Source organism: Lycorma delicatula, chromosome 8 (assembly GCF_047948215.1).
Source record: "Lycorma delicatula isolate Av1 chromosome 8, ASM4794821v1, whole genome shotgun sequence".
NCBI lineage: Eukaryota > Metazoa > Arthropoda > Insecta > Hemiptera > Fulgoridae > Lycorma > Lycorma delicatula.
Window position 1 is genome coordinate 111,113,326 of NC_134462.1, and position 20,942 is coordinate 111,134,267.

Genomic DNA, 20,942 nt, shown 5'->3' on the forward strand with positions numbered 1-20,942 from the left:
GACTTTTCTATTCAGGTTATATAGTTCCCGTAGTCACCGGCGAGGGCGTTAACTTATAACTTTAATCTGAGATTCGGAATAGGAAATTTTATTCATTTGTAAGTTTCCTATTTGTATTGCAATAAAATTTATAACTACATTGCGGATAATAATTGACTTACCCTCGTATATAAACATTAAAAACATACATTAATAGCTAAAAAATTGTAGATGTTAAATAATAATAAAAATGTGAAACAAAGTTCAATACACAAAGTGCAAATCAGGCTTTATACTTCAAAAACATAATACTAGTACAGATTGATGGTTGGGTTTCTAATTACTTGAAATAACATAAACTATGATTTATCATTGGCACAGATTTATTTAAATTACACTTCAACACCAGCAGCGAATGTGTTATACAATTCTAATAATTAAATGTTATTTAACACTTAATTCAAGTAATACATTATGATTTAATTTTTTTTTTTATTATAGTAAATGTACAAAATAAAACTGATTTATTTACAACTGATTATTTACCGATTTTATCTCCTCACTCAATAAATTATAATTGCTCAATATATTTTTATAATACTATGTTATATTACATTCATATAACACTACGACTTAGGTAATCTGTAAAAACCACCACTAAACAACAATTTATGTTCACGCACTTTTCTATCAAGAAAATGCCTAAGCTCTTGTAAGCTACATTCAACAGAAGTTGGTCCTTGAGAAGCAAACATTTTCAGCATTTGATGTATTCTTTCTAAAGGCATTGAATCTAAATTTGTTAACATTCCAACAATATATGACCAAAACACCTGGAAAAAGCAAAAAGAAGAATGTAAGCATAATAAGAAAGTAAATAGTATTAAACTATTTTCATAATTTAAAAATGTAAAATAAAATAATAAAGATTGATTTTCTAACAGAATTTTAAAAAAAATTCATAAATTACAGTAGAAATTAACATATTAGTATTAACATTAATTTTTTATTTTTATTTTAATACAAACCTGTAACTCTTCTTCTCGTTGATCATGTGCTGATGCCATAGCACTCTCAGTTTCTTCATCTTCACAAACCATCTCTGTAATAGGCACACATTTTGATCTAGATGCACTCTCTTCGACTAATAAGAAGCAATCAGTTGATATCTCCTTTAGCAAGCCCTAAAATGGCATTATAACAATAAATTAAGAGTCTAAAGATTAAGTGATCAATGAGAAAATTAAATAGTTATAAATACAAACATTTACATAAAAAATTTTCCCAACTTTTCATTTCCATCAATATAATGCAATTTCTCCAATTCTGCGAAATAAATGGTTATCTGAGTTTTGAGCTAACCATTGCTAATTCAAAGCATGTGGAAACACTTTGCAACAGAGAGAAGTGAACAGGAGTATTATCATGCTAAATCATTTTCTTTTTAGTCAGATGTGGATGTTTGGCCTGAACAGTGATCTTCAATCGTTCCAATAGTAAAACATAATACTCCCTAGTCTATGTGCACCACACCACAAGAATTCAAAAAACCACAGCAATGACTTTTCCTGCAGATGGAACGTTTTCATTTTTTTTTGGCAGATTCTCACCTGGTTCCACCAACTGTTTGGTAATGGTTTGGTATCTGGTATATTATGGTGAAGTTTCACCTACTGTTTTAAAATGTCAGAGAAACTCAGCAGTAAAGTCTAAATACCTTCGAAAAGTGTTCAGCTGAATGAAAAGGGTCCGCTACGGGAAACGGACATTTTTTAAGTTGGTATTACGCATCCGGTAGAAGTTGGAGAGGGGAGCCAAGGCCGGCGCGTCACTCGTCTGACCTTGCAGTTTATGCTTGTTCATTGTTTAGTTGCCATCATGCCTCTTTGGAATGTAGAGCATCGCGTTTTGCTCCGCACAAAACTGTATGACAGTTTTGTGCGGAGCGGCGAATCTGTTACGGAAGTTCAACGTCTCTTTCGTCGAAGGTTTAACGTTCTTCGCATGGCGATATACCGAGCCGGAACACCATTTTGCGATGGGTTAATGCCCTTCGTAGTGGAGGTAGTCTAATGAAAAGCAGCCACCAGGACCACGTCGCACAGTTTGAACTCCGGAGAACGTGGAACGTGTAAGACAGGCTGTTTTAACTAGTCCAAGACGTTCAGTTTGTAGGCATTCTGCAGCACTACGAATAGTTCAGTGCGGCGAATTCTACACAGAGAGTGCACACGTTAACAGAGGGCGACCACCCACAACGTGCAGCTTTTGCTGAAGCGATGCTCCAAATTTTGGAAGATGAGCCCAATGCGATTTTGATAATGAGCGACGAGGCTCATTTTCATCTCAATGGTGTTGTGAATTGTCAAAACTTCCGATACTGGGCCTGTGAAAATCCACGCACTTTACATGAATTACCATTACACAGCCCCAAAGTTACGGTGTGGTGTGGCATCAGCAAATTTGGTATCGTTGGGCCCTACTTTTTTTGAGGAAAACGGGAACACTGTAATCATAACAGCTGATTGTTACGTAAATATGGTGAAAACATTCTTGAAAACTGAGCTGAGACGACGACGAATCAATCTGCCAGATGTTTATTTTCAACAGGATGGGGCTACGGCCCATACTGCCCGAGTGTAGATGGCTGCTGTTAGAAAAATGTTCCCTAATCGCGTTATCTCCAGATTCGGTGATCTGCATTGGCCCTCTCGCTCACCAGACCTTTCGATGTGTCATTATTTCTTGTCGGGGTATTTAAAGTCTTTGGTGTATGAAACCAAACCTCGTACATTGGCCGAACTGCGACAAGCAATAGAGCAGAACATCGCTCAGATCGATCGTCAACTATTGGATAGAGTGGAGGCTAACTTCAGAGAGCGTCTCCACATTTGTCAGCATGAAAATGGACACCATCTTAATGATATTATTTTTCGTACACAGGTAAGTCAAACTGCATATTCTCAGAAACTTATTTCTGCCAATAAATTATTTTTTAACCTTAAAATAGTGGAGTGTCGTTAATTTGTAAAACGTCCGTTTCCCGTGGCGGACCCTATATTTTTGGTCGACTGTTAATAAATGGTACACCCACTGACCAGAAAGCTTTTTCTTACCCAAAGCATCCCAAAGATTTATCATCTTGGATGGATGCACAGTCACATTTAAATTCAGCAGCTCACATTTTCGCTGTCAAAGAAAACGCAGAAGAATCCTTTAAAGTTAATCTAACGCTTTTTGTACATCCACTGGGATTAAAACTTTTAAAGAAAGTAAGTACTTTATAAAAACTTGAACTTATTCATTTTTCAGAAATGATTCATTATTCAGTTTTCAAAACTTGTTTAGTTTACTTGATTGCCACAAACAAGTAACTGAATGCATGTGTTTGAAACTTTACATCTAAAGAATCACACTTGACAAATATCACAGTCATTTGGTATACTTGGGCCATCTCTGTGACAGGCCGAGAACTTTCCAAATGACCTGGTACTCTAAGAATAATGATAAAATGATATATTTGAGCCATCGTAACTTAACTAAAATTATTATGCATTTAAATTGAGTCCCAGCAATGTATTTAATTAATTATGTCAAAAAATGGTAAAAAAGGGATTTTTTATAATGTAATAATATAAGCCAAATATAATAGCATGTCCCAAAAAGAATCAGTCTGATTTGAATTGTTTATATTTTGAAAAATATTGAATAAAAAAACTTATTAATTTTATATTAAAGGTTTACTCATGAAGTTTTTTTACATACCAAGTCGTAAGTGCTCAATATGCACCCTTCTATATGGACGGCATGTCCGCATGGTAGTCAAATTTATCCTACACCTTTTTTCTATTCACTGCTGCCATAGCTGCTATGAGTTTCTGCAGTTCAACTACTGTAAATGGAAGGGGAGGCACACAAACTGTATCTTTTACAAAACCTCACAAGAGAAAATCGCACACAGTGAGGTCGGGCGATCTTGTAAATCAGTGATATAAAGCTGAATTGTTAGATCCCATATGGCTGATTCATCATTGGGGAATCCTATCATTCAAAGATTCTCAAAGTACAGACTCCAGTGAGGTGGTGCACCAACCTGCTGGAAAATGAAATCTTCCAAATCGGCATCTAACTGAGGGAAAATCCAGTTTTCAAGCACATCAACATATGTTGTTCCCATAAGTGTTATTTAAGAAAAAAAGGACCATCATTCACATTTTCCTGAGAAATTACACAAAACACATTAACTTTTCCCTCTCATGCTATAAAAATTCACATGGCTTCTCTGTAACCCATACTCTAACATTATGAACATTTACCTTCCCACTTAAAAGAAGAGTAGCCTCGTAACTAAACACTAAGCGTGTTATAAAATTGACACTTCTCCCACCTTGTTAAGGGCGAATTCACAAAACTCCACACAATGTTATTTATCATCTTCATAAAGAGCTTGCAGTAACTGAATTCTGTACAAATTATAAGCAAACATTGATACAAAGAATGCTAGATGGACATTCTGGGAATGTTCAGTTCTCTACCAGCACAGCGAGTTGATTTTCAGGGGATTTCATTTTGGGAAACTCTAATGGATGTGTTCTACACCTTTGTCTGACCACTTGATTTTTCCTTAAACAGACAACCCGTGCCTTTAAATTGTTAATACTGTCGTCGCCTAATGCTTTGAACAGGTTCAGAAATTACACATTACAGTAATTATGAACTCTCACCGCACAAAGCATAGAACACAAAATAATCTCTGTCATTGCCAAACACAAAATAATCTCTGTCATGGCCAGTCACCATTTCCTCTAACATGAAGTGAACATAGGTAGCACTAGAACTATGAAACCGTGTGAAACTTGAGAGTTCCCTCTTTCGAACAGTACTTTGCTCGATCAAAACTGATTAAAAGCTAAATAGTTCTGAAATTTTATGTTTAGACAATTCTTTTAGGACATGCAGTAAATTGGTTGATCAAAATCATATTTGAGGAACATTATCCCATCATTACAGTTAATATAACTGCCAATTAACTGTTAATTGAATGTCCAAGAGCTCTAGTAAAGTGGCATTGATCTTTACTCTTATAATTATTTATAAATAATTTTCTATCAGAAGATAATTACTAGACAGGATTATAGAATTCTCTAGTAGCAATTCAAAACTCATGCACAGAATGGTTTGTAACTATCAAATGATTTTAAATATGAAAAAATGATTAGGTCTTACTAGTTCATATATTTTCATAAGTAGTAGTCTTTATTTCTAACAAGATCAAGATACATTTTTAACTATGAGGTTAAAAATTTTTAATAATGTCATCATCATTATGAAATATTCATTATCACTACTTATAATCTGGTCTTATCTTACACTTGATGAAATGTAATAACACTTTAAAGCGATAAAAATTATATACTACTCACTTTCAAATGGAAGTGAAGGCATTTTTCCAAAAGGCTTTGCTAATTAACAGTACTTTGTTAATGGCATCTTACAAAACTCTTACATCTTACGAAAATGTTCTCTTAAGAAAGCTTTTAAGAATCTAATTGAAAAATATGTTGGATTTATGGTTTCATTCACTTAGAATGTTTTTGTCAACTTTTTATAATGCTAGCAAACGTGGATCATTTTCATGAGGTGATTTACAAAATTGATATCTGATAATGTAATCTGATTTAACCTTTATGTATTCAAAACGAAGATAATGAAAGACAAATATATAAAAAAGACAGCAAATATTATGAATAAAAAATGACAAATATAAAAATAAAAGAAGAGATATGAGTAAAAACACAAATTTAAAAAAAAAATATTCCCTGCTCCATGTAGCTAAGAACAACCTACACAGCTGCTGGGTTTCTGTAGAGAAACCTTTTTTAATGACTGCATAGCATAAAATAACACAGGCGAGGAGCAGGATTATTAACAAACACCATACAGATGAATAGAAGATTTGACGTAAACTGAATCATACCATGAATAGAAAAGCTCAGAAGTAACATAATTTTTGTTAACTGTCCTACATATGTCAATGAATCTCTGCATCTAAAAATCTGTCATATGCTGGTGGAACTTCCTATTTTACAAGCCATCATGCAAGTATTAAGAGAAATTAATATTTTAGTGCATCATCATTATCAACTGCTCATAAAAATCATATTGTAGATTTAGATCAGCAATATTATATTCTCCAACTTATTTTTGTTAATAAATTACAACTTAGCTGTATTTATTATCACCATTTTCAAAGTATTTTCTTTTGCATTAAATGTACATATTGTCCAATAATCTGACACTGAATAAAGTACCAATAGTAGTAAGAATTTTATTATAAATACATAAAATGAGTGGTGTTCTTCTTCTTTCACATCAAAATGTACCCTACCTACTCATATTATTTTGATGGAAGTTTACACACACACAAAACCTGTATATAAGTATATATAATACACTCAACCTGTGATTGCCAGAATGCAATTCTTCTTCTTAAAGCAGTAGCTGGGACATGTAATACTTGACTTAATTCTTCCACAGTCCACTGACCTAAAAAAAATTATAATTAATTATACATAAATGTTTGTATAAACATACATTTTTCAAACATGATATACATGTCTAATAATTAAAACAAAACAAAATAATAAAATAAAAGTTACTATTTGTGTGTGTATATCATTTTTAAGTAAAAACATATTACTTTTGGAGGCTTGGTCCATCATTGGTGTGATTTTATCAATAAATTACACCTATAATAGAGGTTTGCAGTATAAATAAAAGGCGATTGTAGTATTTTAAATATATATTTACATATACAGAATGTACCAAAAAGTTCTCCTGGAACTTTCATTACCTAGTTAAATTACTAGTTACCTAGTTACCTAGTTACATTACTCGTATAAATTATGGAAAAAGTTCATATAAACATATGTCCTAAAATCCTTCATATGTGAGGTAACAGCTACTGAAAGATTTCATGCAGATTTCAGCCACCCTGGGGAAATGAGGTCATACTGAAATTTTTAGGATGTTAATTAAGGGGCAGAATTAGTGATTTTTCATGGCATTTGATCTGAAAAATTGAATAAAATAGGTCCCAGAACCTATCTGCAGTAGTTATTGAGAAACTGGGCTGAAAACAAAAAAAAAGTAAGGGTAAAAAACCCTGTTTTTTGTGCTTGACGTACAATAACTTTGTTAAATGTGTAATAAACATGTAAAACTTTTAAACAAAACTTGTAGAGAATTTAATTTTAAATAAATTGGTATAAAATAAGAATAATGGTGTGAATAAAATGAAACAAAGAAATGTTAAAAAAAACATTGAATATTATTTAGAAACAGTACATTACTATATCTGTTAAAAAAGTACTTATTTAATGTAAACAAAACCCAAACTTTTTTTGAAGTGAAAAACTTGTAAAATCAAAAATTACTGTTAAAAAATTAAAAAAATAACTTGAAATTATACAACTATAAAATAAAAATTACGTAGATAATAATTTTTTTATTAATGACAGAAATACAATAAATTATTAAAAAAAAAAATTATTATTTAAAAGTTGGCAATAAAACAACAGTAGCTGATCAACAATGCATAATACCGTATTAGTGTTTAAATCATTCAGTAAGGTATATACTCAGTAAGGTAAGGTATATTAAGTATATTGGGTACTGTGAACTGTACTGTCATTAGCGACAGATCGGTTTGCCATTGAGTAATACCTACTTATTTACAAAAGAGGATTACTCTGATAAGGTATTCATTTTGGGTATGGGAATGGTGGTGCTATAGCTGTTGTAGTAGAATATGAAATACATTCTCTGAATCTCAGGATTCCAAATCCCCAAACAATTAGTGCGACTTTCAACAATGTTCAGGAAAACAGGTTCACTACCTAGTATTTGTACCAGCTATGAACGATCTGTCCAATGCGCCGCTGTTATTGATGAAATAATTATCGATGCAGTTCAGTACAATCCTGGGGTTAGTACATAACAACAACTTTCTAACAGATCGGAGTTTCACACTTGATGGTTTGGAGGACACTTAAACTAAACAAAATTTATCCTATCATAAACAACTAGTTCAACATCTACACCCAGGAGATGGTCTGCTTTATTTGGAGTTCTGCAACTGGTGGAATACAAATCAACAACTAAACAAATATGTTTTGTTTACTAACAAGGCAAATTTCTGTCAAGATGGCATCAACAACTTACACAACGAGCATATATGGGCAGAAGCAAATCCTCATGAAACAATGAAAGGCAATTTTCAGCACTGATTTAACTGTCAATGTATGGTGCGGCCTTCTTAACAATCAGCAGTTCATGTTACCTAGCAGCTTAAATGCTGAGGTCTACTCGCACCTTCTTCAAGAAGAATTGCCGCTACTTGAAAATGTTCCTCTAATGCTAAGATACAAATTATACTTCCAGCACAATGGTGCACCTCCCCACTTCTTTTATGGAAATCATTATTTCCCTGGGGAATGGACTAATCATGGAGGTCCACATTCCTGGCCACCAAGATTGCCTGATCTGACACTTTTAGAATTTTGTCTCTGGGGATGGATGAAAAATATTGTATATAAAACAAAAATACATTCTCATGAGGAATTAATTGTCTGCATTATGGATGAGGCTGAGCAACTAAGGACAGCCTTGAAGAACTAAAAAGAGCAACAAAAGCAGTACAGAAGAGTGCCAAGAAAAGTGTCTAAAATGGCAAGCTCACTTTGCTCTAGTGTATTGTTTCTAAATAAAATTTGAATTTTTCTATCTTCTGATTGTTTCATTCAACTTACCTTACACAAATTTTTTTTCAGAATTAAATTCGCTACAAGTTTTGTTTAATGTGTTTGTCTGAAAAGTTTTGAGCCTTACACAGAAAGACGTATTTTTTCTGTCAAATATATTTATATTTCAACAAAGTCTCCTTTCAAGTTGATACACTTTTCCAGCAATGCTCTAACCTCATTAACCCTTCCAAATAGTAGCTGGCATCTTTCTCCTCAAAATAGGCGTTTATGTATGTAATAACCACTTCGTCCTTTGAAAATCTTTCCTCCACGCAAAAATTTAAGGTTAGAAAACAAGAGAAAGTCACTTGGAGCCAGATCTGATGAATACAGTGAGTGGTCAACCAATTCAAAGTGTAATTCGTGAATTTTAGCCATGGTGACCGTTGAAGTGTGAGCAGGTGCATTGTCCTGATGGAAAAGCACTTTTTTCTTCAATCGTGGTCATTTTTTTTCAATTTCTGCCTTCCCTTGTCAAGTAAAATGTATAATAATGTCCTGTTATTGTTTTACCTTTCTAAATCGATAAACAAAATTCCGTTACTATCCCAAAAAACAGTCGCCATCACCTTCCCAGTTGATAGAATTGGCTTCACCTTTTTTGGAGTAGGTTCACCCTTTGCAGTCCACTGTTTTGACTGTTGTTTCATCTCAGGAGTGTAGTGGTGGATCCACGTTTCATCTACAGTTATGAATCACACAAAAAATCTAACTCGTTTTCCTTGAACTGCTCCAGCAGGGCCTTTGGAAATGTTTATTCGAATGTGTTTTTGGTCCAAGTGAGTAAACACAGCACCCAACACGCGAATAGCTTACACATATCCAATTCTTCAGTTAATATATGAAAAACACATTCTTTCTATATGACCATAGCCTCTACTATCTCTCTAACCTTAATTTGTTGGTCATCCAGTACCATTTGGTGAAGTTTTTCGATGATATCGGTGGTGGTTACAGTTTTGGCCATCCCAAACACTTAATCAAGCTGGTAAAAACATGTTTAAATTCAGCTGCCCATCTTTTTACAATGGCAAATGATGGGACAGAGTTACCATAAGCAGGGTCTAACTCAGTTTTAGTTTGTGTAGGTGTACTGCCATTCAGATGCAAGTATTTAATCACAGCACGATATTTGATTTATACCACTTTCACAAAAACACTCACAATGACTTACTCAAACTACAACTGAGCATCCAAAATAATGCTCAAATAATAATGGCTGAAATTTTAGTGAGCATCTTTCACCAAATGCACAAATACATTCCTTAACTTTTGTTGACAAGTGCTGCAATCTTCATGTTGTGGGTCAAAACTTTTCAGACAACCCTTGTATATAGGACATATGTTTATATGAACTTTTTCCATTATTTTCATGAGTAGAATAGGCCATGAAACTCCTACGAGAACTTTGTGATACACCTGTATACATAATATTCTACCTAATTTTATCTTAAAACTTTTAATAAATCTTCCCAACCGCATGCTTTCTGATCACGCTTGTAACGAAATATTTTTTTAATGAAGTATAAGGTCTAAAATGCAGCTTTTCTTATAAATATGTACTAAATTAAATCATCAGTATTAACAGGAAATTTCAGTGTGTGTTTTTTGGGGGCAAAAAATATTTTTGTTATCATTGCCTGGAAAACAAAATATGAAATATAAATAAAATACAATAGAATAACAAAATTTAAAAAAAAATAAAAATTTAAAGTAGAAATTTAAAAACAAAATCAAAACAAACTAAAATAATAAAAGCAAAGACAAAATAAAAAACTTAAACTATAATGGTAGATACAAAAACATACAACTACTGTAAAAAGAATCTAAAAAACACTATTAAAACGTATGTAAAATATTAGCACTCTGGAGAAACAAAAACACCTGGTCCAAAACTTCTTTATTATTGCCCAGGATTTGACAAAAATTCCTGGGCAATTTTATTTTATGATGCAAGGCCGCGATGAATGCATAACATATGCATTCCACAAGAATGTGGCAAACAGTCAAGAGGTAGGTGCATCGTATGAATACTGGCGCATTTACTGCAGATATCAGATGCAATTTAGTGCGAAAAGTGAGTTAATACGTCGGATGTAGTAACACTGGCAGTGAAGCATGGTTGACAACAGGCAGTCTTTAGCAGTGGAATCTGCACATTCTATTATTTAAGAAGTTTCTCAATATTTAAAGGGTCATACTAAAAATCAGAGGGTGATGAAGAAAAACTGATCTCGCTTTAAGATCCAGCATAAAACATACATTCTAATTCACCTAATTTCATCTCATTATTTTTTTTTTTTTTTTTTTTTTTTTTTTTTGTTGACCTGTGTTATTTAGTGTAAAATTAACATCTTTCACAAAGTTTTGAGGAAACTAGAATTAAGCCAGTGAAAAGACTGAACCTTTTATAAAAAACAACTAATTCAAATGTAACTTAAAATTTATAAATAAAATGTAAGAGTATAATGAACTTTTATACAAACTTTTTGTCTGAAAATGCCAAATGATTGCTGCATGTATAGGAGAAACAGTTAAATTTATGGTTCTATCTTTTAAGGTGATATCAAGATTAACAGATCCTAAATGTGGTTTCCAGCTCAGTGTCCTGTTACCCTAGATCAACAAAAAAAGTTAAATTACTTAAAATAACCAATTACACAAGCAACTTGCAACATTTATGGATAAGCTACCAATAATATACATTGATTCTGTCGTAAAGAAAGACGAACATTACCTTAAGAGTCTCAAATGCTTTTGTATAAACAGCCAGACGTTCTTTAACAACTGAAGGCAATTCAAGAGAATCATCTTTAAATACAGGCCAAAACTGAGCAGAAAGAATGAGTGCTGTAGTTGGGAATGGCTGAAAAAAGAAGTAAAAGTGTTTCAAAATGATTGTACTCACACACATTTATATATATAAAATTTTCTTCTTTTTTTATTTTTTATGTGTACTACTTTATAAATAAACTAAATTACAATTAAACAGTATCATTCTTGTCTAGATTAGAATAGGCTTGAAGAATCGATTGTGTTAACCGAATCCTAAATATTTTTTCTCATCAGCCAGAAGTCTAGTTGGACCTTTCCAATGTTCATATCAGTTCAGTGCACCATTAGAAATGTGTATATTCAATCAAGTATTATGAGGTTACAGCTAGCTTCTTTCTCCTGCAGAAATGTTCATTACCAACCGACAATTTATCATGATTTTTATATTAACAATGTGTACAACCACATATATACCAACAATACCACACAATAGCTTATAGTTAGTTCTTCTAACATTTTGCAAGTGATTTTCCCTGACTTTCCCTGACTACTTTCAGAACTTTCCCAGATTCTAAAATAAGCATGATATAGAAAGTCTAATGATATTTTTCCAAACTATATTCAATAATTTCTTGAGAACTTGAACACCCATAATATATGTTTACCAGCATGAATAATTACTTATTCAATGTGCAAATTGTTAGATACGTACTTGAAATTTGCAGCACTGCTTAAAAAAATCCATTGAATCCAACTGATTTTACTTTAATGGAATCTTATTGAATATGATTTGGTTGGATTTAATTGGTTGCCCATTGAAGAAACCTGTTGAATCCAGCTGAATGTTATTGAGAAAAAAAATCACTGAATAAGAATTGACCAATTCAATGAGAATTTAATAAGGTTTGATTGGATTCAATGGAATTTTTTTAACAGGAAGTGGAACTCTTAATTTGTAGCATTCTACTACTAGTAATATACAAAAGATTATAAATTGAAAAATTGGTTTTTGATGTTCAAAAATCACTGAAGAATCCAAATTCATGCACAAAGTTCAAACTCAAATATACACTTTACTACTGTACGTTTCAAACTTAAATCAGATGTATAATTAACAAAAAAAGTTTCTACAGAATTTGTCTGTTTTTTCTAATCACTGAAGCCTCCTTAGGATGAAAAAATATACATACTCGTTATCTTTTAGTAATTTGTCTGCTCAAATAAAATTATATAAGTTTTTGCTGGCATTTTACAAATTTCAATAAATTTCCCTGACTAAATTGAAATTCCATGACTTTCAAGACGTGGGGAAACCCGAATAGTCAGCCAGGTCATGGACTGAGGTATGACAAATGTAACAGTATTCAAATGCAATTAAACTCTGTTTGCAAGTGTCCGTGTACTCAAATCTAGATTTTACAGCATACAGAACAGTAAAAATAATGATCAATTGCTCAATCAACAAGTTGAACAGAACTTCAGCTTCTCTAGATCGTCATTAACATTTACAAGAGATTATAAATATAATTAATAAAATATACCAACATTATGATTATAAGATTACAAACATCAATATAAGATTATGAACATACATCAATATAATACAAATAAAAAATTTATTTAGATAAATAGAAATTACTAAAAAATAAATCAAAGTTAAGCTAAGCAACAGGATTTTATTCTTTGCAATTTGACAGCCTGAACAAAAGACTACTATTATTTAGTAGCAAGGGGACATAGGTGACTACATTTCACACACATGCAGTAGATTAACCATTGAGAATATAAAATCTGTACTTTCTCTTGATTCTGCTGCAACAAAATAATCCACTTAAACATGTAGGGCTACTTGGCTGAGCTGACTGAAAAGGGTAAAAAGTAATCAACATCCAGGAAATGTATAATAGGCATTAATATATAAATAATAATACTATTAACAATTGTATGAAAATATATAAAGTTATATTTTTTTCATTTTAATCGACTAATCTAAAAAAAAAAAATTATAAAATATTAATTACGACCCAAATCAACCTCTAATTTTTTAAATAATATTTTCGTTTGCAGAATCTCGACATATATTGAAATTTATGGAAGTTAGACTAAATTTTACTTAGTTCTTCAAAATAAGTATATTATTATGAAACTTTGTTTTTAGAAAAATAGCATTTTATTTCATACAGGATATTTTCAAATTTTAATAATAAATACAGAAAGCTTATGACTGCATTTACAAAGAATCCCTATTAAAAATTCTAAGACACCTTGAAAACACACACAAAATTAATAACCATGATAAAACTGATCCTCACAAACACTAAGTCGAAGATAAAATTCAGAAGCAAGCTCTAGAAACCATTTGAGATCAAAACAGGACTGCACCAAGGCGATGAGCTCTCACTGCTATTATTCTATTGCACTCTAGAAATGGTAATGAAGGAATGGCTCAAAAAATGCTCCTACAAGTAAAAATAGGCCTAAAAATCAAAACAAACTGTCTTGGTTTCACTGATGACTTGGCACTGCTAGCAAATGACATCAATGAAGCTAAATCACAGATATTAGAATTTCAACCACTGCAAATAAAATTGGCCTCAAAATATCATTCAAAAAGACAGAAATTATACCCCAAAACAACCATGAAGTAAACATAAACGGTAATAAAATCAAAATAGTAACCCACTTTAAATACCTCCGAGAAATAAGAAGAAACAACCTAAACAAAATAACCTCCATCCAAATAAGAAGAAACAAACTAGCTGAAGCTCAAAAATTAACCTGATACACTTACAATAAACAATGCCTATCAATAAATGCAAAAATAAGACAACAATTACAAAACCAGAAACTACTTATGCAGCAGAAACACTCTTCCATCTGAACAAACAATCAAAGACAGACAGACTCCAGAAAATCGAAAGAAGAATTGAAAAACCTGCATCAATAAAAAGTACCAGAAAGACAGGCAGTGGTGGATTATGCCAAACAAAATTGTGTAGAGAGTTAGAACCCACCATTGACACCATACGCAAGAGGTAACTAGGATTCTTTGGACATATCATGAGGATGTAAGATTCAAGACCTTTGAAACAGCTAGTACAGTACAATCTCGACTTGAAAGATACCAAGCCAGGATGCAGATGAATCAGAGAAATTGACCTTACATAAGAGGAAATTGACCTTACATAAGAAGGCACCACAGATAAGATAAAATTTAACACGAAAATCAAGAACAAAAACACTTGCTTCACACTCTCACAAAAAACTCAAGAACATTTTCAACACTAATAAGGGCACAAAGATCGGAATGTATGAAAAAGTACTTGAAGGACCGCAAGGCCCAAACAGTCCCATCAGAGAGACTTGGATAATGGACTGACTAAAGTGCTCCTATGCGGTTGTAAAAGATAGTAATAACAATTTATATATATAAATATATAAAAACATGAAACATGTGAAACAAGATATAAGAAAAAGAATGTGCGAAAATTGCAACATGGCTGCCAACTCAATAACATTATTTATTCAGACTCAACATATTTTTTAGAGAATTGAGCAGCTCTCCTGTGATAATGAAACATCAGCAATAAGAAAATCTGACAAAAAATACCTGTTTATTGAGATCAAAGTTAGGATCCGAATGTAGATGAGCATTGATACGTTTAGAATCATATACATCTTTTAACATAACTTCACAATAATGGAGCTGTGAATCACCAAACCTATTTAAAAAGAAAATTAAATTAAAACAATATTACTCTGGTAAACAAAATCTTCATTATGAATTTTATTTTAAAAATAAGTCTTAATAAATTTAAAAGTTAAAAACAAACATCTGTTCATATAAATAAATAAATTACTGCCAATAATAAAAAAATTCAAATCTGCTGATAATTCTTAAGGTAATTATTGACTTGATATTTTGCATATCGCTACATCAGATACAATTATTAACAGCTATGTACTATTTATTTAACTACACATTTTTACTGATAAAAATGTTTAAATAAAACTAATTACTTAAATATTTCATTTTACAGCTCTATCATAAATATTATTTATGGTATTAAGATTGAGTAGATTAAAAGTGGTGGATTGATTACAACCCAAGATATCAATATGGGCAAAAAACATCTTTAGTACATTATCACAGAAGCAATTCCTGGCTAGCAATAACAATAGATGCATGTACTTTCACTACTTAGAGAAAATAATATTAAAAAAAACAAAAACATTGTAGAGCAGTATTTTTTCACCTAAACTCTGATACAATATTTTAAACAGCATTTTTAATCTTATTCCACTGTAAGATATTAAATTTGATTTTAATAAAGAGTTAAGCAAATAAACTTACTTTATTTTCTAAGCCTACTGATATAAATACAAACAACTAGAAGAAACCATACTTTTTATAAATATTGTTTAAACTAAACTAAAAAAATAACGTTTAAAGTAGAATTTTATGATCTAGGAATCATAAGCCATCAAGGTTATACATATTAATAATCTCTAAAAAGAGGAAGCAAACCAATGTTTTTTGCTGAGATCTAACAGTTGATGAAGCATGAAAAACAGAAACTTAAAACTGACCAAAAAGGAAAACAAGACTGGTTAAAAGAAAAATACAGTAATATAGAAAAAAATTATAGGAAAAATTAATGTGCACATAGAAAAATAAAAGATAATTTTAAAGAAATTAAGCCAAAATGTAATATCAAAGATCAAGATGGAAGACTAGTGTTATAAAGAGAAGAAATAAAATAGATGACATATATTATATATATCTTATATATATAAGATTGTATGCAGAGGACTGTATATGGGAAAAAATTATGTAAAGTACTAAGCAGAAAAATTATTTTATTTAATTTTTTTAGGATAATGTTTTGAAAGTAAATTCTGTTCAATGATCTGACTTGTTCAGAATTCTCAAAGCTTTAAGAATCATACCATCTGAATTACTTTGGTGTATGGGTGAAGAGGCTGTGCACAATATTATGCAAATATATGAAACTGGAGAAGTGATGTTAAATTTATTTCAGAGCGCTATGCATTAAATGTCAAAGAAAGCAGAAGATAAATTTAAAAAAGTTTATACTATAAATTTAACTTCTCGTATTTCTAAATTTCTAAGTAATTTATACAAGAGAGAACAAGGAGTAGAGCCAAAAAACTTAGAACTAATACTCTAATACTGAAATAATATTTAATGGTGAGTTAACAAATATTAAATTTTAACAAGAATTTAAATAAAGTTCAGAACTGTACTGTGAATGTGTTAAAGCACTGCCATTATTTACTGTGTTCATAAGTCAGATATGTTTTTGTAGTTAGTGATCCAGTTTGAAATCTACAGTTTCAGTACTTTCAGTATGTATATTATAAGTAAATGAATAAGTAAGTAAGTTACTGAAGTAGTTTTTTATTATACTGTGCATAAAAAATGAAGTGTAAAAAGTTTTGTTCCATTACAAAACATTAGGGATTAATGGGCATAAAGTAATTTGTTCTCAAACAAGGAAGATAATTTATTTTAAAAAGACATAGGTACTATTTAAAAAAAAAAAACAATGAGAGAACAATAAAAGTGAGGATTACCTTAAAAAAAAAAAAAGAGTGCAAAGTTTTAAAGGAAACTAAAACTAATAACAAAGATGGATGCAATTTCTCTAATTTCACAAACAATAACTACAGAGAAAATAAAAAAGGATGATTTTGAAAAGTGTGAAAAGCCCGGTACAATTAAAGTAATACATTTACGAAAGGTAAAAATCTACAGATTATAAGTTTGCTTTTTACTAATCTGTTTTACAAAATAAAGATTTGTTGTTTAACATAAGTTAAAATTTAGCTGTATAAACTCTTAAGATAGTTAAAATACACATTCAAAAATCTGATAAATACAAAAATGAAATAATCACATATTTGAGTATTAAAAGAAAAAGGAAGCCCAATCTACCATCTATACAAGGATATTCTTTCTATACTGTATTCAGTTAGCTTGTAGAGTGAAGAATAAACAAACATTGCGTTTGTGTTAGTGATTTCATCACGTTTCTGCTAAGTCACGTCCTTTGCATCAGTGCCAATTCACAACACAGCCTTATCTACATACAACACAATAATCATTACTCATATTAGTGACCGTATAATTAATTAGTCATATAGTACTCAAGTAATCAAATGTTTTTTTTAAATTTATATTGTCTTTCACTTCTATTAAAATCTTTGATCTATTCATATGATCACTCTTTTATTCTTGTGTTCAATTTTTGTGTCTCTGTTACATATTTAAAAAACACATCATTTTAAATGCTTACAAAAGTGAATTACAAAGTAATCAAACAGCGTTGGTTTCGGATGTCATTAATAAGACTACTAACATAACAGCTAATATGGAAGTTGTGCTGCTTCAGTGTCCAACAATGATTTGCGATTATAAATCTACTAATGAAGTACAGTCTCCTAAGAAAACAAATCCCTGCATATCAATTGAAGAAAATGTTGATGATTTCAATAAAAACATGATTTGTAAAAAAGTACATGAATAACTGCCTACAATAGACAAAGTGTTATGAGTTGTAAATAGTGATAATGATCTACCAGATTTACAAAGAGCAATTTTTTATAAATTGTTAAAAAGTATGACTTTTAAATATGAAAATGGAGCTGGGCAAGTGCTTTAATTGAAAGGGATGATGATATCATTATATGGTGAAGACATTACCTCACTGAAATAAAGAAAATGAGGCAAGAAGCGCAGAGAATGTATTACATGGATGAAACTTGGGTCAACAAAGGCACACGAAAAATTTCATTTGGAAAGAAAAAACTGTGAATTCATCAAAAGAAGCGTTTCTGTATTGTTTATCAATCGGCAATAAGGCTGCGTCAGGTAAAGGTAGGCATCTCACAATTATGCATATTGGCACTGATACTGGGTTTGTCAATGGTGGTCTCTGGATTTTTGAATCTAAATCTACAGGAGACTATCATAATGAGATGAACGGCAAGTCTTTTAAGAAAGGGTTTAGCAATGTATTACCTCTTCTGGAAGATAATTTGGTTATTGTCCAAGACAGCGCCGCTAATCATTCATGTAAAAAAGAAAAAATTTCAGCCACATCTTGGAGAAGGAGTGATATCAAAATGTGGGTTAGTTCAAAACAGGTGATTTTTGAAAAGGATGAACTTAAGGTCCAATTATTAAAAATGTTTTGCATTCTAAAAGTAATTTTAATGTGTATAAAATTGATAAATTAGCAAGATTCAGTGATAAAACCATGCTTCGATTACCTCCCTACAATTGTGACTCAACCAAATTGAGTTAATTTAGGGACAAATCAAAGGTTATGTAGCATCTGAAAATACTACTTTTAAAATATCTGATGTTAAAAATTTATGCTTAAAAGCCACAGGGCAGCAGGAATAGAAAAACTGTACAAAGCATGTAAAGGATACTGTTGAACCAAATTATTGGGAATTGGATAATATAATAGAAAACAAAATTGAGCCTCTCATTGTATCTTTTAATACTGATAGCACTACGGATTTCTCGCATTCAGCTAACGATAAGTGAATTGAACTTATTATCATCGAAATTTTAACTAAAATATTAGTGAACTTTTACTGTTAGTGAGCAATTGAAAATTTCATAATGCTTAAAAAATTCAAGGGAACTACATAACAATTAACAATTTTAATGAATAAATAAATATTCATGGATTATGAGATATGCTAAACAAGGCAATAAATATTTACTGATCATTTAATACGACTTAATTTATTTAAATTTAAAATATATGTATAATTTTTGTAAAATATAATAGTAAACGATTACTGAATATTAACATCGCATAGTTTCTATGCATGAGGATTTACAGAGATGCATGTGAAACAGCCACCTGAACACTCATATGTGCAGTTTGTTTACTTCAACTCTATAAGATAATTGAATTTGATATAGACAAAATTATTCCTGGACTGATAATTCAAACTATTCGTATCACCAAGAAAATATACAATTATTGTATGTATAGGTAATGAGAACAGTTTTGTTAATAATGTATTGCTTATTTTTAAATTATGTCAAAAGTCTGGGGATTAACACAAGATGAACTGCATAAACTATTAAAGTTAGCTGAATGAGTAATTAAAAACTAATTTGACAACACAGTTTTAGTTACAGACAATGCATCATGTGTCATACCATAATTTGTAATTAAACACAGTTTCTATGACTTCATCAAGAAGAGATGTGATTAACTGATTACTAAATAATAATTCTTTTCTAAAAAAACTGTATAAACCTAAATTTTATAGAATCATAAAATGTAACAAAAGGAAATACATTATGTGCATCATTGATACATTTTTGGCGCAGTTCAGATAAAGTATTCTTCTCTCTCTTTTGCAGATTTAAAAACCAATCGAGATGATCTGGGCTAATATAAAAAATTTTGTTGTTAAGAATAATACAACTTTTAATTTAGATAAAAGTTGTGTAGAATTAGTAAATTTAAATAATAGGTTGTAAAATTAGGCATTCACAGTAACGAACGATTGTCAAATCTGTACTAGGCATGGGGTCCGCTCTTCCGCGGTTTTGGTTAGTTAGTTTGAGGGAATCATGTTAGGTTGGATGTGAAGATGTCTGTTTGAGGCTTAATGAAGACGAAATTTAATATGTATTTACTGAAGCAAATGACTGCCGAGGCATTTCCATCGGTGGCATCCTGACCAAGGCCTGGCAGATGACTGTGAGATGTAATCAGTTAGAGGGTCTAAAGATGACTTTCGGTAAAGGCCCTCAGGGCTTGGAACGGAGGGGTTGGTGTGGCGACCGGTAATTTCACAAGGTGGGTGCTTCCCTCTATGTGGTTGAGATGTACACGTGTAAAATTAGGCGTGTAAAATTATTAATTGGATCCTACAACTGGAGAGATTTGGTTGACACACAAAATGAGTAAACACAAAAACAGATTTGATAGAACTGGCAACTGATGTAGAAACAAAATGAATTCTAATTATCAGACAGACAATGAGAGCAGATAGATGACAATAACAGTATATATTAATGCAACCAATAGCAGTATGATTGGAGTGAATTTCTTAAAAAACATTATTTAATATAAAATGTTGTACACGTAAATATTTCTGTAATAAAATAACAGTAGCAAGGATATTTCCCTACAGTGTGTAGTAGATTTAATCCTCACAGTCACAGCTTCTCTTCCAAGTTTGACCCAAGCCCATAGATATGCTAGAGAAGACAAAGTCATTTTAGAAAAAGTACCGGACATGAAAAGCAATCTTACACACTAAGATTTATTTTAGAAGTCAGGCTGAAGAAAAATTCAAACTACTTGTTTAGTATTTATAGAT

At 31.3% G+C, this 20,942-nt stretch overlaps 1 protein-coding gene across 4 annotated transcripts in view; it reads right to left on the bottom strand.

Moving 5' to 3' along the window:
* Positions 1-328: 328 nt before the first annotated feature.
* mr (anaphase promoting complex subunit morula) overlaps positions 329-20,942 on the bottom strand; it is a 66,578-nt gene continuing 45,964 nt past the window's right edge. For 2 of the 4 annotated variants that reach the window (XM_075372634.1, XM_075372635.1), the window contains exons 9-14: positions 15,169-15,280; positions 11,521-11,649; positions 11,270-11,399; positions 6,440-6,525; positions 1,008-1,163; positions 329-812 (exon numbers count right to left, since the gene is read on the bottom strand). In XM_075372634.1, the coding sequence (XP_075228749.1) occupies positions 606-812; positions 1,008-1,163; positions 6,440-6,525; positions 11,270-11,399; positions 11,521-11,649; positions 15,169-15,280 (820 nt within the window). In that variant the 3' untranslated portion in view covers positions 329-605. The remainder of the gene's footprint in view (positions 813-1,007; positions 1,164-6,439; positions 6,526-11,269; positions 11,400-11,520; positions 11,650-15,168; positions 15,281-20,942) is intronic. The other 2 variants (XM_075372636.1, XM_075372637.1) reach the window with 1 other exon arrangement.